A 13170-nucleotide genomic window follows, 5' to 3' on the forward strand; every position below is an offset into this window, starting at 1 on the left:
GGAATTGATACATAGTTTTCAGTAAGACAGTAATATTGTGATATATTATTACTATTTAAAAATTATTTATTACTATTTTCGATAGTATAATTTTTAAAATGTAATTTTTCCTTTGATGGAATTCAAAGATGAATTTTCAGCAGCCATTACTTTCTGCTCAACAGTGTTGGGAAGGTTACTTTGGAAAATAGGTTACAGATTACAAGTTACCCTGTTTAAAATGTAATAGTAGTGTAACTTTTTCAATTACTTTATTAAAGTAATGTAACTAATTACTTTTGAGTACTTTTTGATTACTTTTCTAAATTTGTGAAAATTAAAGAATAATAAATAAAAGCATATACATCAACTTAAATATAGTTATCTAATAAGCATGTGACGTATTCTGTGTAATAAACTCCTGAAATTGAAATCCATTGGTGTTTTTTTGAAACTGCTGTCTCTGTATATGATGATAGTTTTCTCAAAATAAGTAAAATGCACATGAAGTGACACAGAGCAGTTCTAGAAATTATGTTTATGTGCTCGTGTACTCCTATATTGAGATGGCAGAGGTTGAAAACACTGCGAGCTTCAGTAGGCCTATATATGTGTAGTAAATGAAACCATGTCTTTGCCATTAATTTACAGGAGGGGCGGACTGGGAAAAAAACTCAGACTGGAAAATTCAAACTCATACAAACAAATTCATGGACAAAACTATTTTTTGTATGGACCTGACATAAAAAAGGTTTAAATCTTTAATTTGGGGACATGCAAAATAATTAAAATTTCTCTCCTGAACTGCACCTTCACTTCCATTTTTCTCTTCATTCTCTTTATTTTGCCCTGTTATCCATCTCTCTCGTGACTTTAATACTCAAGATTGAACAAGACTATACTTTACAATACAATACTCTACAATACTACAATATCTTTATAGAAAAATCCTAATACTGTACACGAGTCATGTTTTTCCCTTACAAAAAATTAACCATGCTTTTATTAGCCTATATAAAAGTAAAATAACCTTGTTTTTTTTTTTTTTTTTTTTTTTGCAAATGGATTTGTATTTATTTTTAAATAAATACATTTGTGAAATAATTTTACATTTTTGGTTATCACAATTAAACAATAGTATAACCATTTTCTCTGGATTTATAGTTAAATATTAAAATGTTAATTTTCGTAAGGGTTGTGGTGTTGTCTGTCGTAGCTCCCCCTAAACCTATAAAAAAAAATCTGAATTTTTTTTCAGCTAAATTACTACTGTAACATTACAACTGATAATAATGATGTCCTTTATATAGTATTTTGAGTGATGACTGATAAGCAATGTGCTGCTGCTTGATTAAATAAATAAAAAAACAAAGACAAAAAAGCATCTTTATAGATGAAACTGACCTGAAACCCTGAACAGGAGTTCTGCTTCTCTGCTATTCTCTCTCTCTCTCTCTCTCTCTCTCTCTCTCTCTCTCTCTCTCTCACTTTCTCTCGCTTTAGTGATCGCTTTAGTACATTCGGCAGGCAATTATACAATAATGATATTAAATAGTGGGGCAAAATCGGCTGCCAGGCCACCATTGTCCCGGTTCTCCCGGTGTCCAGTCCGCGCCTGATTTCCACAGACATGCAGAATGTGCAAGTCATATATTGCATTTTTGGGGCTTTATATTCACAGACACTATAGCCTAGTCCATTTCATGTTTTGATTCAAGTGTACTGTCCTACTTTTGATTTAGTCATCCAAAATGTGGCATATTCCGTCCGCGTTAGGCATTTTGTTTTTATGACTGGATTCTACGAACCAGACTGTATTTCCGCATCCCGGAAATTATTAGGTCGGTATGTCTCAGAATAGTCAGTGCAATTTGGGAAAGAAATCAGTTAAATCTGTATGTGGATGTGTGTAAATATTCAAATGTAATCCCCTTTGTAATCGTTAAAAATTTCATAAGTAACTGTAATTTAATTACTCATTTTTTCTTAGTAACTGTAACTAATTACAGTTACAATAATTTTGTAATTAAATTACGTAACGCCGTTACATGTAACTAGTTACTCCCCAACACTGCTGCTCAATAATCACTTCTCATTATTAAAACTTCAGGAGCTCACACTTAAATATAATAAACAGAGTAAAGGTTATGTGTATATGACGTGCTGTCTGAGGGGAGGGCTCTGAGATCGGAATTTTGGCCCGAACCCAGAAGTAGCCATAACCCCCCACCCCGCTGTGTATATGTACACCTATTATCTTGTTAATTAGGTTCATTATCTGAATGTTCTCCTCCCGAACTGTGTTAATAAAACATCATATGTTATAAATGTTTGTGCTGCTTGTGAAAACTGTGGACAGAACTTACTCAGGTCTCTAGGGAGGTCCAGACATAGTCGAGGGAAAATACCCTCTCCTCTTACAGTAATGTTCTCGGCCTCATAGAAGGCCACTTGCAACTGAAAGGTCTTGTGAAAGACTTCTGGGATCCCTGGGAGGTAATAAACACTGAGACTCATTTCTGCATACGGCTCTAGGTGACCCTTCAAAAAAAACACAACCATGACACTTGATGCCACAAATTTGATACATAATGGATGAAAAGTCATCAGTTTATTAAAACATGAAGAACATATCACCTTGCTGGGGACGATGAGAGGTTGACCAGGCAAGGGTTGCTCTGCAAAGAGTCCTTGCTCTCCAGTTAGAGTAGAGAAATCAAAGCCAACTTTCCCTGTGTTTTTCAAAGTGATCTGTGCTTCAGCTACATGGTCAAACAACTGTGATTATAGGAAACAAAACAGAATGAAATTTTCCATTTATACATACAGTATCACTGCTGAAAAGATCCTATTGCTATTATTGTGAAAGTGTGTAGTTACCTGTAAACCAAAGTCAATGTCGTTTGTGTCCAGCATATATGAAACAAAGGAAGCCTGACCCTTGAGTGTGATCTCATAGGTGGGCCCTCCTTCCACCTCACACAATGCCAACACATGCGTGCTGATGTCAGCGTGGCCGAGAAATGAGAATGTCACCAGCTTGGTGTCACCAGGCTGTAGTTCCCCATACAGTGATGAGATATCAAACACCTACGAAATAGATGAGTATAATCATATTGCATGAAAAAGAGGCAATTCAAACTGTACAATACATCATATGTTTAGAGAATATTGCTCCATACGAAAGCTGAAAAATTCTCCCTCCTCAGGCATCATCTGGATGTAAGAAGGAAACAAGGCATATCTGAATCTAATCACTGTTCCACATCCTGTCAACTGAGTTAACTTCTTTTGACCAACTTCTGAAGGCAGCGTAGGTGTATCCTGTAATATCCCACTATATCCTGTGCATTTGATTATGTGACAGTTGAGTTAAAAAATTTAGTTGCATTTAGTGGTCAGTTTGTATGTTTTTGACTGCCTTTCCCCTTGTAATGTCATTTCTAGCTAGAAATTAGTATTGTAGTAGTAAATAAATAATTGCTTAGTTATCACTAAAGTGTCTCTATTTTGTTGTAGATCATTAAACTATTAAGCTGTCTCAAAAAATCTGTCCTGAACAAAGTTTTGGGAGTTGCCTGCAAAACACTGCCTGCAAAGTCATGCCTAAGCTTTCAGAAACAGCCTTTGTAAACATAAAGAGACAGACGCAAGGTTATGCCAACCTCTTTCACACCCACACTCGGATGCCCATTGGCTGTGAGACTGAAAGGTTTGCTTCCCAGCTCTGTGCTCAGTGGCCTTGGTGTCAAGCAGTTCCTATTCTGCTCCTGTCCGTTGGAGCTTCCGTGATGCAATTCATCCTCTTCCAATTGAGGTATGATTACATCAGCCTTCCTGCAAAAACATAAACAATGAAACATTATTAGGGGATTTTAGCAATCATCAGATCTCCATCTATCTTACTTCACGTTTTCGTTCCGCCTAAAGGGTCAGACGGAAACCAAATTGGGTCTGTCAAGATGGCCATTAATTACAGAAAGCATTAAATAATTGAATGGATGTAATTTATCAGAAGAAATGTTCACATGGGAAGTCTCAGGCTTTAAAGAAATGGAAAAGAACATAATAAGAACCACACTCACTCAGAATAAGCTTTGATGGAATCAGTGTCATAATATTTCACATTCGGCAAAAAAAACACAAAAAAAAGCAAATCTAATATCGTTAAAACTATTCAGATGGAAAGTTGCATTAAAGGTGAGCAGGTTTTAACAATGGATGTTATAATGAATGAAGTCAGCAGGGGGCAGTGTTAAATCAAAAAATCTTTCCTTTTTTTCCTCCATTAGCCAGGATGTGATTACTTAGTACAGATAATGAATGAGCTCCACAGGACCCCTGGAAATTGAAAACACCAGCCATATCTAAAAAACCAACATCTCTGTGAACCAGGCTGAGAGCACGGAACAAATGACAGTGTAGAGAGTGTTTTAGATGCTAGGGAAGTCTGGTGCAGGTGTTTTCAAAGTCTCTCAAGAGACATGTGCTGCCAGACACACTCGCTACGCTCAACAAACGCACAGATAACGCCTCACATTTACCTGCCCTCCTAGATATGAGTGCATACATGATGGGTGCTCTTGAGTAATCTAATGATTCTGTAGGAGGCTACGCTCTGTACTCTCATTATCAACTTGGAGAACCAGTGAGGAGGTGAGGTAATACTCAAAGGTCTACTAACGTGATGAGATTCGGATAAACATCCCACTTTATATGTATCCTCATAATTCCTGCTTATTATCAGAGAAGCTTCAGGGAGTTGTCAGCCTCTAGTCTCACACAGATGCTGTTCTCAGACCTGTTTGTGTCCGTCTTGCCGTCAGCTTCTTTCAGCTCTAACAGCTCCCACTGCGCCTCCCCGCTCTCCTTTCTTTTCCCCCCAGCGTCTCCATCAGTCCCTTGACTCGTCTCATCAAAAAACCTACCAGAAAAGAAGGAAAAAGTAATCAGTCTCATATCAGCAACAGACACCACAAAAACAAACAAACAGAAAAAAAACTGTCCATCAGCAAGAAATCCGCTATGTGTCGGGAGCCCAAATGGATCAACAAAGTGGTGCAATAATTCCGGCTTCGCTCTTGGTTTTAATTACTGATAGGCTTTTAATTAGCAGGCCGGACAATGCATGCTGAAACCCCTGTGATATTGATAGGAAAGGTCATAGTCTTATTGGATCATGCAGGAGGTAGGAAGCAAATAGCAGTGCAGAAAGTGATTAATCTTCACTGGCTTGCACTGTAGCCCCACAGAGGCTTATCGATTAATCCGACGCAGGACATGGCAGCCACTAAACAACAATTTAAAACTATAAAAACTCAACCTAAAGTTATAGACAGCTGAGATTTAAAATAAAGCTTTGTGCAAGCAATTTTTATTTTTTAAACAGGAAACCATAAGCATGCGTGTAAAGCTGAGAGGGTTTTGGATATATTTGCCTTTGAGATAAGACAAAAAATGCACATGACTGCAATAATTAAATGGATTTAATGAAAACATCCTGTGAAATATAATACAAAATACAATGGGAAAAGTTAAAACCACTAGATTTAAACCATTCACTAACAATGTCTTGACATTGTTTCAGATTGCATTATTTGATTATTTCAAATACTGCAATCAGAATCAGCAACGTCAAGGATTGCCCTGCTTAATCAGTGTGAGCTGAATCTGAACAGTGAATGAACACCAGTAAACTGAATTAATTAATTCTAACATCCTATATTTAAGATTAGTCAGATATTTACAAAACATGAACATAATTGTTCATATCTGAGTCCTGTATCATGAACTGCAATAGTGTGAACACTTGTTCCACCTCTTGGTCCACTTAAAGGGGTCTGGGTTTGGTTCTTTTATAGAAGACTTAGGTGTGAAACCACCCTATAATTGCTACATAACATGGAACTGAACGCTCTATTTGAGAACACGAGATCAAATGTTTGACTGTTATTGTAAGGTGCTGCATTTGAACACCACAGAGACTGTAAATGCTGATGATCCATTATTTAATCACATGCTTCTCCACTACTCACTTCCATCAGCAAAGTGTGAGCTGTCATATATCATCACCCGTTTATCCAGTTATAGTAAGTTACTGCATTTCCTCACAGGGCTTGGAAGGCTTGACTGGACGTCTGTCCGTGTTTAACAGCTGAGTGCTGAATTAAAGCATTGACTGCTTAATCTTTTGGGGCTCTTCTGGGAGTCGTTTAATTCCCCCCCGTTTATTTATTTATTTTTGTTGTTGTTGTTTGTCAACAGAAAATCGATACTCCTTGAACATTTTTTTCAAGAAGTCACTTATGCAGCTTTTGAATTGCTAAATCTCAGCACAAGTCTTTACGTTCTGTCCCTTTTACTGTGACAGGCCACATTAAAAATGCACTGGCTTGGAATTAAACCAAGGCACAGCCAAGTTCACTCAGCAGAGAGGTGTCCCTGTGCTTCTAACCATTTTTGTCTATGCTTAAAGGACTAAAAACTAGATCACTTTGTATTCAGACAAAATTTTGAAAGATGATTTTGTCCATACAATGAAAGTCACTAGGGTCTGATTTAATGGACAAGATATTCTTCAATATATCTTGTTTTGTGTCCCTCAGAAGAAAATTAGTCAGGAAGGTGTGTATACTGTGAAATATTTTCAATTGGGTGAACTATCTCTTTAAGGTTTATTTATATTATAACTTCAAATCCTACCCTATATGGCAATGCTGTTGATCTACAAGGAAGGCCCATCGGTAGGAAATACAGAGTGGGCTGCAGTTGGTCATGGTGAGCTTGCGGCGGGATTTTGTGTTGTTAAGAATGCAGCCAAAGTCCAATGTGGTGCTTGAGAACTTGAGATTAGGGAAGTGGACCTCGCCCCTCAGCACTACCCTGTTCTGCTGAGGGTGACTGTGGTAGCAGAACTCCAGCACATCCTCAATCATACGGGTGACACGGTCCTGTCGATATATGGGGTTGAAACGCACCCATAGCTCTTTCTGAGCTCCGACAGCCAGCACCAGGCTCTAGAGAAAAAGAAGAACTAAACTCAGCCTGAAAGGCCAAAAATGCACGTCAAGTTAATGGAAAACATTTCAATCTTACCTGCACACTTGCATGCAAACATATATTTATTTATATAAGATTATTTATTTAGCTTTTTGCTTTTTGGAAGAAAAAATGAATGGCCCCCATTAATTACACTGCCATTACTGGTCTATAAACTGCAACTTAACTCCACCTGTTTACCTTTGAGGTTGTATACAGTTCATCCCCTTCATAATCACACAATCCAAAAGGCTCATGCAAGGTCAGTTCCATGGAGAGGTTTAGGGAGGACAAGCTCTTCAGAACCAGCCTCTGATACAATGGAACCAGAGACACATCTGGAGCCTGTGAGTTAGACAAATATATTGGAAAAACACAATATATATAACACAATATACTACAGGATTAGTGTGTGTGAATGTACACATTTACTGTGACCATAAGTACTGTATAATCTTGCATAGGAACTGAAAATTTGTCTCAGTACAAGACTGAGAATTTCTGAAACTACAGAGGTAGGCTTGGAGGAAGTAATATTGAGAGTAGCTATTATTAATTCTTATAGACACAACATCATTTTCAACCACAAATACAAGTTATTTGTGCAATATTACTGTCAATACTTAAAAGGCAAATTTCACTCTCCGCTACTCTCTTGGTTTCCCTCTTCCTCCACTTTCCTCTCATCTCTGTCTCTCCATTCCCTACTCGCTCTCTTTAATTGCTTTATTCCTCCAAGCTCTACTAAGGGAGCATTCAGTAAATCTAGCAGCATGGGCTGTCAAAACACGGACGAATGGGACAGAATCAGATAAAAAGAATGCCACTGAAATAAATTAGCATTTTTAGTTCTAAGATGCATACTTTCAAGGCGCCCGGAAGCAGCTGTCAGAAGATATAAGACGTGTATGAAAATATGTATGTCTGCAGCAAAAAAATGGAGAGAACAGGAATCTGACAAGGGGGATGGTGTTGTGTGTGTGTGTGTGTGTGTGTTGAAAGAGAAATAATAAAAGTGAAATAGGGCAGACAGAAAATCATTTTCATTATAATGATGGTTCCCCCTGAGCTCACTGTGCTTATTCTACAGCTTTTTTAAAAACAGAAGAGGACCTGAGATGCCAATGCTGAGCTGTGGGCTGGGGTTAAAATGAATTTGCCACCTCGGCTCACTTACAATCATTTTGCCAATGAGAAGTAAATTTGGACGGCTCATTTGAATGAATCCACATAACAACTGCATGGACTTTACTGTCAATATTAGAGGCAGCCATCTATTTTCAATTCCAATAGACCATGACATCAGCTTATGCCTCAATCTTGTCTTTATGCAGTTAAGTGACTTACAAATGAATCGAAATTGACTGACTTGATGAACAGATGATAGATATTTCTTCTATACCATTCATAAATTAGGCTTAATTCTTGTACAGGGGAGCAGTTAATTGCCTCTGTCTTACCACACACTGACAACTATCTTTTCCAGCACAAAGAAAAGCATCTCGTACTTCTTAAAAAGTGAAAGGACATTTGATACATGGGTACATGTACAGCCACTAAGCTGCGGCACAGATAATGGACCTGATATTTATCATACACAAGCAATACAATAGCAACAAAATGATAAGTAAAGGGACACTTCACCCAAACCTGAAAAATCTATAATCATTTATTCACTCTCATGTCATTCCAAACGTGTATGACTTACTTTCTTTCTTCTGCAGAAAACAAAAGATGATATTTGAAAGAATGTTTGAAATGGTTTTGGTGACCACTGACTTCCATTGTATGGGGGGAAATACACATTTCTCACATTTCCAAAGAAGAAAGAAAGTCATACACGTTTGGAAGGACAAGAGGGTGAATACATTTTGTGGTGAACTACCTCTTTAATATATAAAATTATTAATAGAAAATAGAAAATGAAATAAAAATACACAAATTAATTTAGTACAAAGGTTAAAACCTTTACAACTCATCTGCGTTAAACATGAAAATGCAACTAAATAAAACTAGACTGCAGAGAAATTTCAGAATATTAAGCATCTATGACACCAGTTAGGATATTAATTTTGCCAACCCTGAAAAACTGAAAAAACTAGAAAATAAACTACAAAATAGAAAATAAACCAAAAATTCTGAGGGATTGGGGGTCTAAAAACTAAAAATATTATGAAAAAATGATCTACAGGTAAAATATAAATACATACATTTACAGTAAATTCTGACCTATAATGACACCTGATGGTAGAGAGAGCTTTTTGCAAACCTTTTCCACATAGAAATTGATTTGTTGTGAGGAGATGTCTACTGCTGGGGAGACAAACTGGCATATGACATCTGCAGATATGATGCACTCTCTCACATACTGACGCCCGACAACAGCATAGCATACCAGTTTCTCTGTAACCACCTGCAATTCATAAACACACACATTTAAAGACACATCATATATTTACACAAAAGAGATCCTTTTCATATTCTCAATTTATGAATGGATGTGAATCATCTTTGAAAGTATCTTTTTTAAAGTGCCCCTGTTATATGTAATGAAAGGTCAATATTTTGGTTTTGGGAGTCCCCAACAACAGGTTGACATGCATGCAAGGTCAAAAAACACTTTCATTGTCTTATAATATGCATTTATTTTTTACCTTACTTGCTCAATGACTCCCAAACGATTCACTCAACGATTAATTTTTCCAAACCCCTCCTTTGCGTTATTGTTATCTGCAGTGGTTGGTCTCATTTTCATTTCATCATGCCTGTAATGCCTGATAAAGCAACGTTTGTGAGCGCAGTGCTGCTTTGTGTACAGCGTTACCGGGGAAACAACTATTTTTACCGCTCCAAAAGCAGCACCTAGTTGCAAAGAATGAATTTGCATTTTCATTCAGACCAAGCGAAAATACCAATAAGTGGCAGGCAATAAGCTAATGTTTCATGTTGATGTCAACATGAAACGGCTTGGGATTCGTTTTAAAAACGACTCGTTTCAATGATTTAGAGTCGACCCTTTCTTTTGAGAGACAATAACTTTATACACGGAGCACTTTCAGATTTAACAGTTTGCAGGATGTTTTCATTCAGAGAAGAGCTGAGTTAAACACTATGAAAGGTCATTTTCAAAAATCCATAATAGGGGCACCTTAAAAAGCCTGCTCAGCCTTGTTAGAAATGCACTAAAACAGAACACTTCTCTATGATGCCTGAGTGCTGGCACACTGACAGCTGACCGACTGATGGCTATGCAATGCAGCATCTTGGCGTGGGAGGCAGCAAGGCAGGCCTATATTCATTCTGACCTTCTCTCATCTCTAATTTACTATGAAATCAATAAGGACTCAGGGAGGCATGCACCTCTGTAATGCTCTAGAGAGGAAGTCAATACACAGCTCTGTGCATCTCAACTAAAAGAGGATTAAGTTTGGCTTTCAGGACCTTCATCACTGTAGTATTCAAACTTCAGCCGATTGAGTCGGAACTACTGTTGGCTAACAAATTTAAAATTTTTGTGAAGAATGTAGTCCTGGATATACTGTAGATACCTTGGGAACGTCAGAGGAGCCCTCAAGCAGCATATCAGCTGATTGTCCAGGAGCAAGTGATAAACGTGCAGGGGATAAGCTGAAAAGTGGGCCTTCTTGAACTGAAGTTTGTAGACTCTTGCTTTTCTTGTTCCTAGACTTGTTAGGTGACAGACGTTCTCTATTAGGAATCTGTGGAAACCCCTCTGTGGTCCATAATAGTTGGTGAGTGCGACGTCCTCGATTGGTGATTCTGAAGGAGTACTGACATGGAACGGAACTGGAAGATAAGAACAACTATGAATTTTTGTGAATGGAGGACATGTGTTATGTTAAACTCAAGGACATCTGCATGTGATTGGTTGTTTTACCTGAAGTGAGTTCCCAAATCCAGGTTAGGAGCAAATGGCCGGTCAGTGACTATGGTGGTACCCTTTCCTTTGGCCCACACAGGAATGTTAAAGATCTGTCCATCCTGGATTTCTAGTAAAAGCTCATCCTGGAAGGGCAAGGTGTCATTCAGGTGGGCTATCAACTTCAATTCCAAACTCTGCTCTGGAGGAATTTCCCCTTCAGGGGGATCCACACACCAGTGAGACCTGTTCTTCACCTATCAACATACATATACATGGTATAAAACAAAATCACTAATTCTATAGTGAGGTTTTGAACATATGACAGCAAAAAAGGATAATAAACATGGAAACATTCTAATAATTCTGTACATATAATGTTTAAAAAAACCTATTAATTAGATTACTCTTTATTTAAATCTTGCTTACAAGACATATACATATAAGTGGTTACAATAAGGACCAGTGAAAAAACATAGCCCCACTTTTTAATGCTAATCAAGGCTGCATTTATTTGATCAAAAATACAGTGAAAACAGTAATCTATTATTTTAAAATATAATTTATTCCTGTTCGGTTGACTTAACTCCAGTCTCCAGTGTCATGTAATCCTTTAGGAATCATTTGAATATGCTGACATTCTTATATCTTATCTTAGATATCTTATATATAGATTTTTTTTAACTATGTGAAAGTATTTACTGTCACTTTTGATCAATATGTCCCTGTTGAATGCAAGTATTACAAAAAAAAAAAATTTACTGACCCCAAATTAAATGGTAGTAAATATATTATGTTTAATAATTTATTATTACCGAGCAACTAAACAAATAAAAATTTGTACTTTCCCGTTTATTACAATTGTGTCCAGGAATAACCAGCTACAGTATATTAAAAAAATAAAAAACACCTAGCTATTAATAATTTAGAATTAATAAACAGCAATGAGACACTAAAGCATCCATTACTTCATAGAATATATAGTCCAATACAGGCACAAGAAAAAAAAATCACATGCACAAAACAACGGTAAACTCCCTTATGTGTGTGGACTGATTCTTCTGTGTCTTATGTAATGTTCAGGGGAAATGATCCCACAGTGGATGAGTTTTCTAGTGGGAAATGAGAAATATTAATGATCATTCCCTCCCGGTTGGCTCAAACACAAGTAAATGCCAGTCAAATGCAAACCGCTCAGCAAAATCTTATCTCAAGTCTTGTAATTGAACAGAGATTTAAATGAGCATCCATGTAGCGATAACATTCACATTTGTGCATCTATATGTCCTGCCAGGAGGATTCTTTTTATCTACAGGGAATAGGAAATACTGGCGATAGTATAAAGGAATTGTGATCTTGTATCAGTTTTATAATGAGTACTGAACGGCTAATGGATGGATACTGTTTGTGCTTCACTAACCCAAGAGTCTGACATTTGCTCTTTACTGGGGTATTGACATGGAGGATATGCATATAAGCAGTTTTTCCTTATTCAAATCCCAGATGTGAAGTGCCTCCTCTCTGGCCTACTTTTTCTCCCTAGTTTCATTATTTCCTTTCATTTTCTCATAACAAGAAATAAACCAATGAGAAAAAAGTGCAAGCTTGTCTTTGCATGCAAAAGTGCACCTCACCAGCTGCTTAATTTGTACCACTACTTTTCATAACTGTTGGCGAAGGATTCAAATCAATTTTCATAATGCGGCCAAATGATTGATGTCCTGCACATTAACTTTTAATTGGGATTTTCTGACTGAGCAAAGAGAACCTGGGAGATGGTGTGTTAAGGGATTCTGATTAATAGCGTTTTATTTATCTTAAGAGTGTGGCTCATCCTGATGGCTGAGTATAGCTTTTGGCACATTAATCATCATTCCCATTACTCTCTCCTTTTACAGTTCCCATAGGAAAAAAATTGACTTTAGAGAGGAAATTGAAGGTAGAGTACAGTATTTCCTGTTTCAGTGTGCACAATCTAATACATTAACATGTTACTGAATGTACATTATCCCACTTATTACATAAATAAATATATTTGGTAATATATTTATAGTTGAAATGACAACAGTCAGATCAGCAGAAAATAACATTTTGACCACAGAATGTAACTGTCCAATCAGAATCAAGTGTTGCGGAAAACCATGTAAACATCTCACATAGATGAATCGGCAGCTAACTTTTTTATATTCAACTCCTCAAGCTGATATAGATTCTGAGGCATGCAGGACCTATATATTTGTGTGTGGCAAAATGTGTTTGTGAGGCAGACAGTG

At 37.1% G+C, this 13170-nt stretch overlaps 1 protein-coding gene across 1 annotated transcript in view; it reads right to left on the reverse strand.

The window, feature by feature from the left end:
- Positions 1–13170, reverse strand: part of hydin (HYDIN axonemal central pair apparatus protein) — a 73703-nt gene that overhangs the window by 25885 nt on the left and 34648 nt on the right. The window contains exons 18-27 of the mRNA XM_059506475.1: positions 10916–11154; positions 10566–10824; positions 9287–9430; positions 7219–7362; positions 6682–6995; positions 4781–4903; positions 3645–3816; positions 2860–3069; positions 2617–2757; positions 2346–2520 (exon numbers count right to left, since the gene is read on the reverse strand). Coding sequence (XP_059362458.1) covers positions 2346–2520; positions 2617–2757; positions 2860–3069; positions 3645–3816; positions 4781–4903; positions 6682–6995; positions 7219–7362; positions 9287–9430; positions 10566–10824; positions 10916–11154 — 1921 coding nt within the window. The remainder of the gene's footprint in view (positions 1–2345; positions 2521–2616; positions 2758–2859; positions 3070–3644; positions 3817–4780; positions 4904–6681; positions 6996–7218; positions 7363–9286; positions 9431–10565; positions 10825–10915; positions 11155–13170) is intronic.

The sequence above is a fragment of the Carassius carassius genome, chromosome 23, assembly GCF_963082965.1.
Source record: "Carassius carassius chromosome 23, fCarCar2.1, whole genome shotgun sequence".
Taxonomy (NCBI): Eukaryota; Metazoa; Chordata; class Actinopteri; order Cypriniformes; family Cyprinidae; genus Carassius; species Carassius carassius.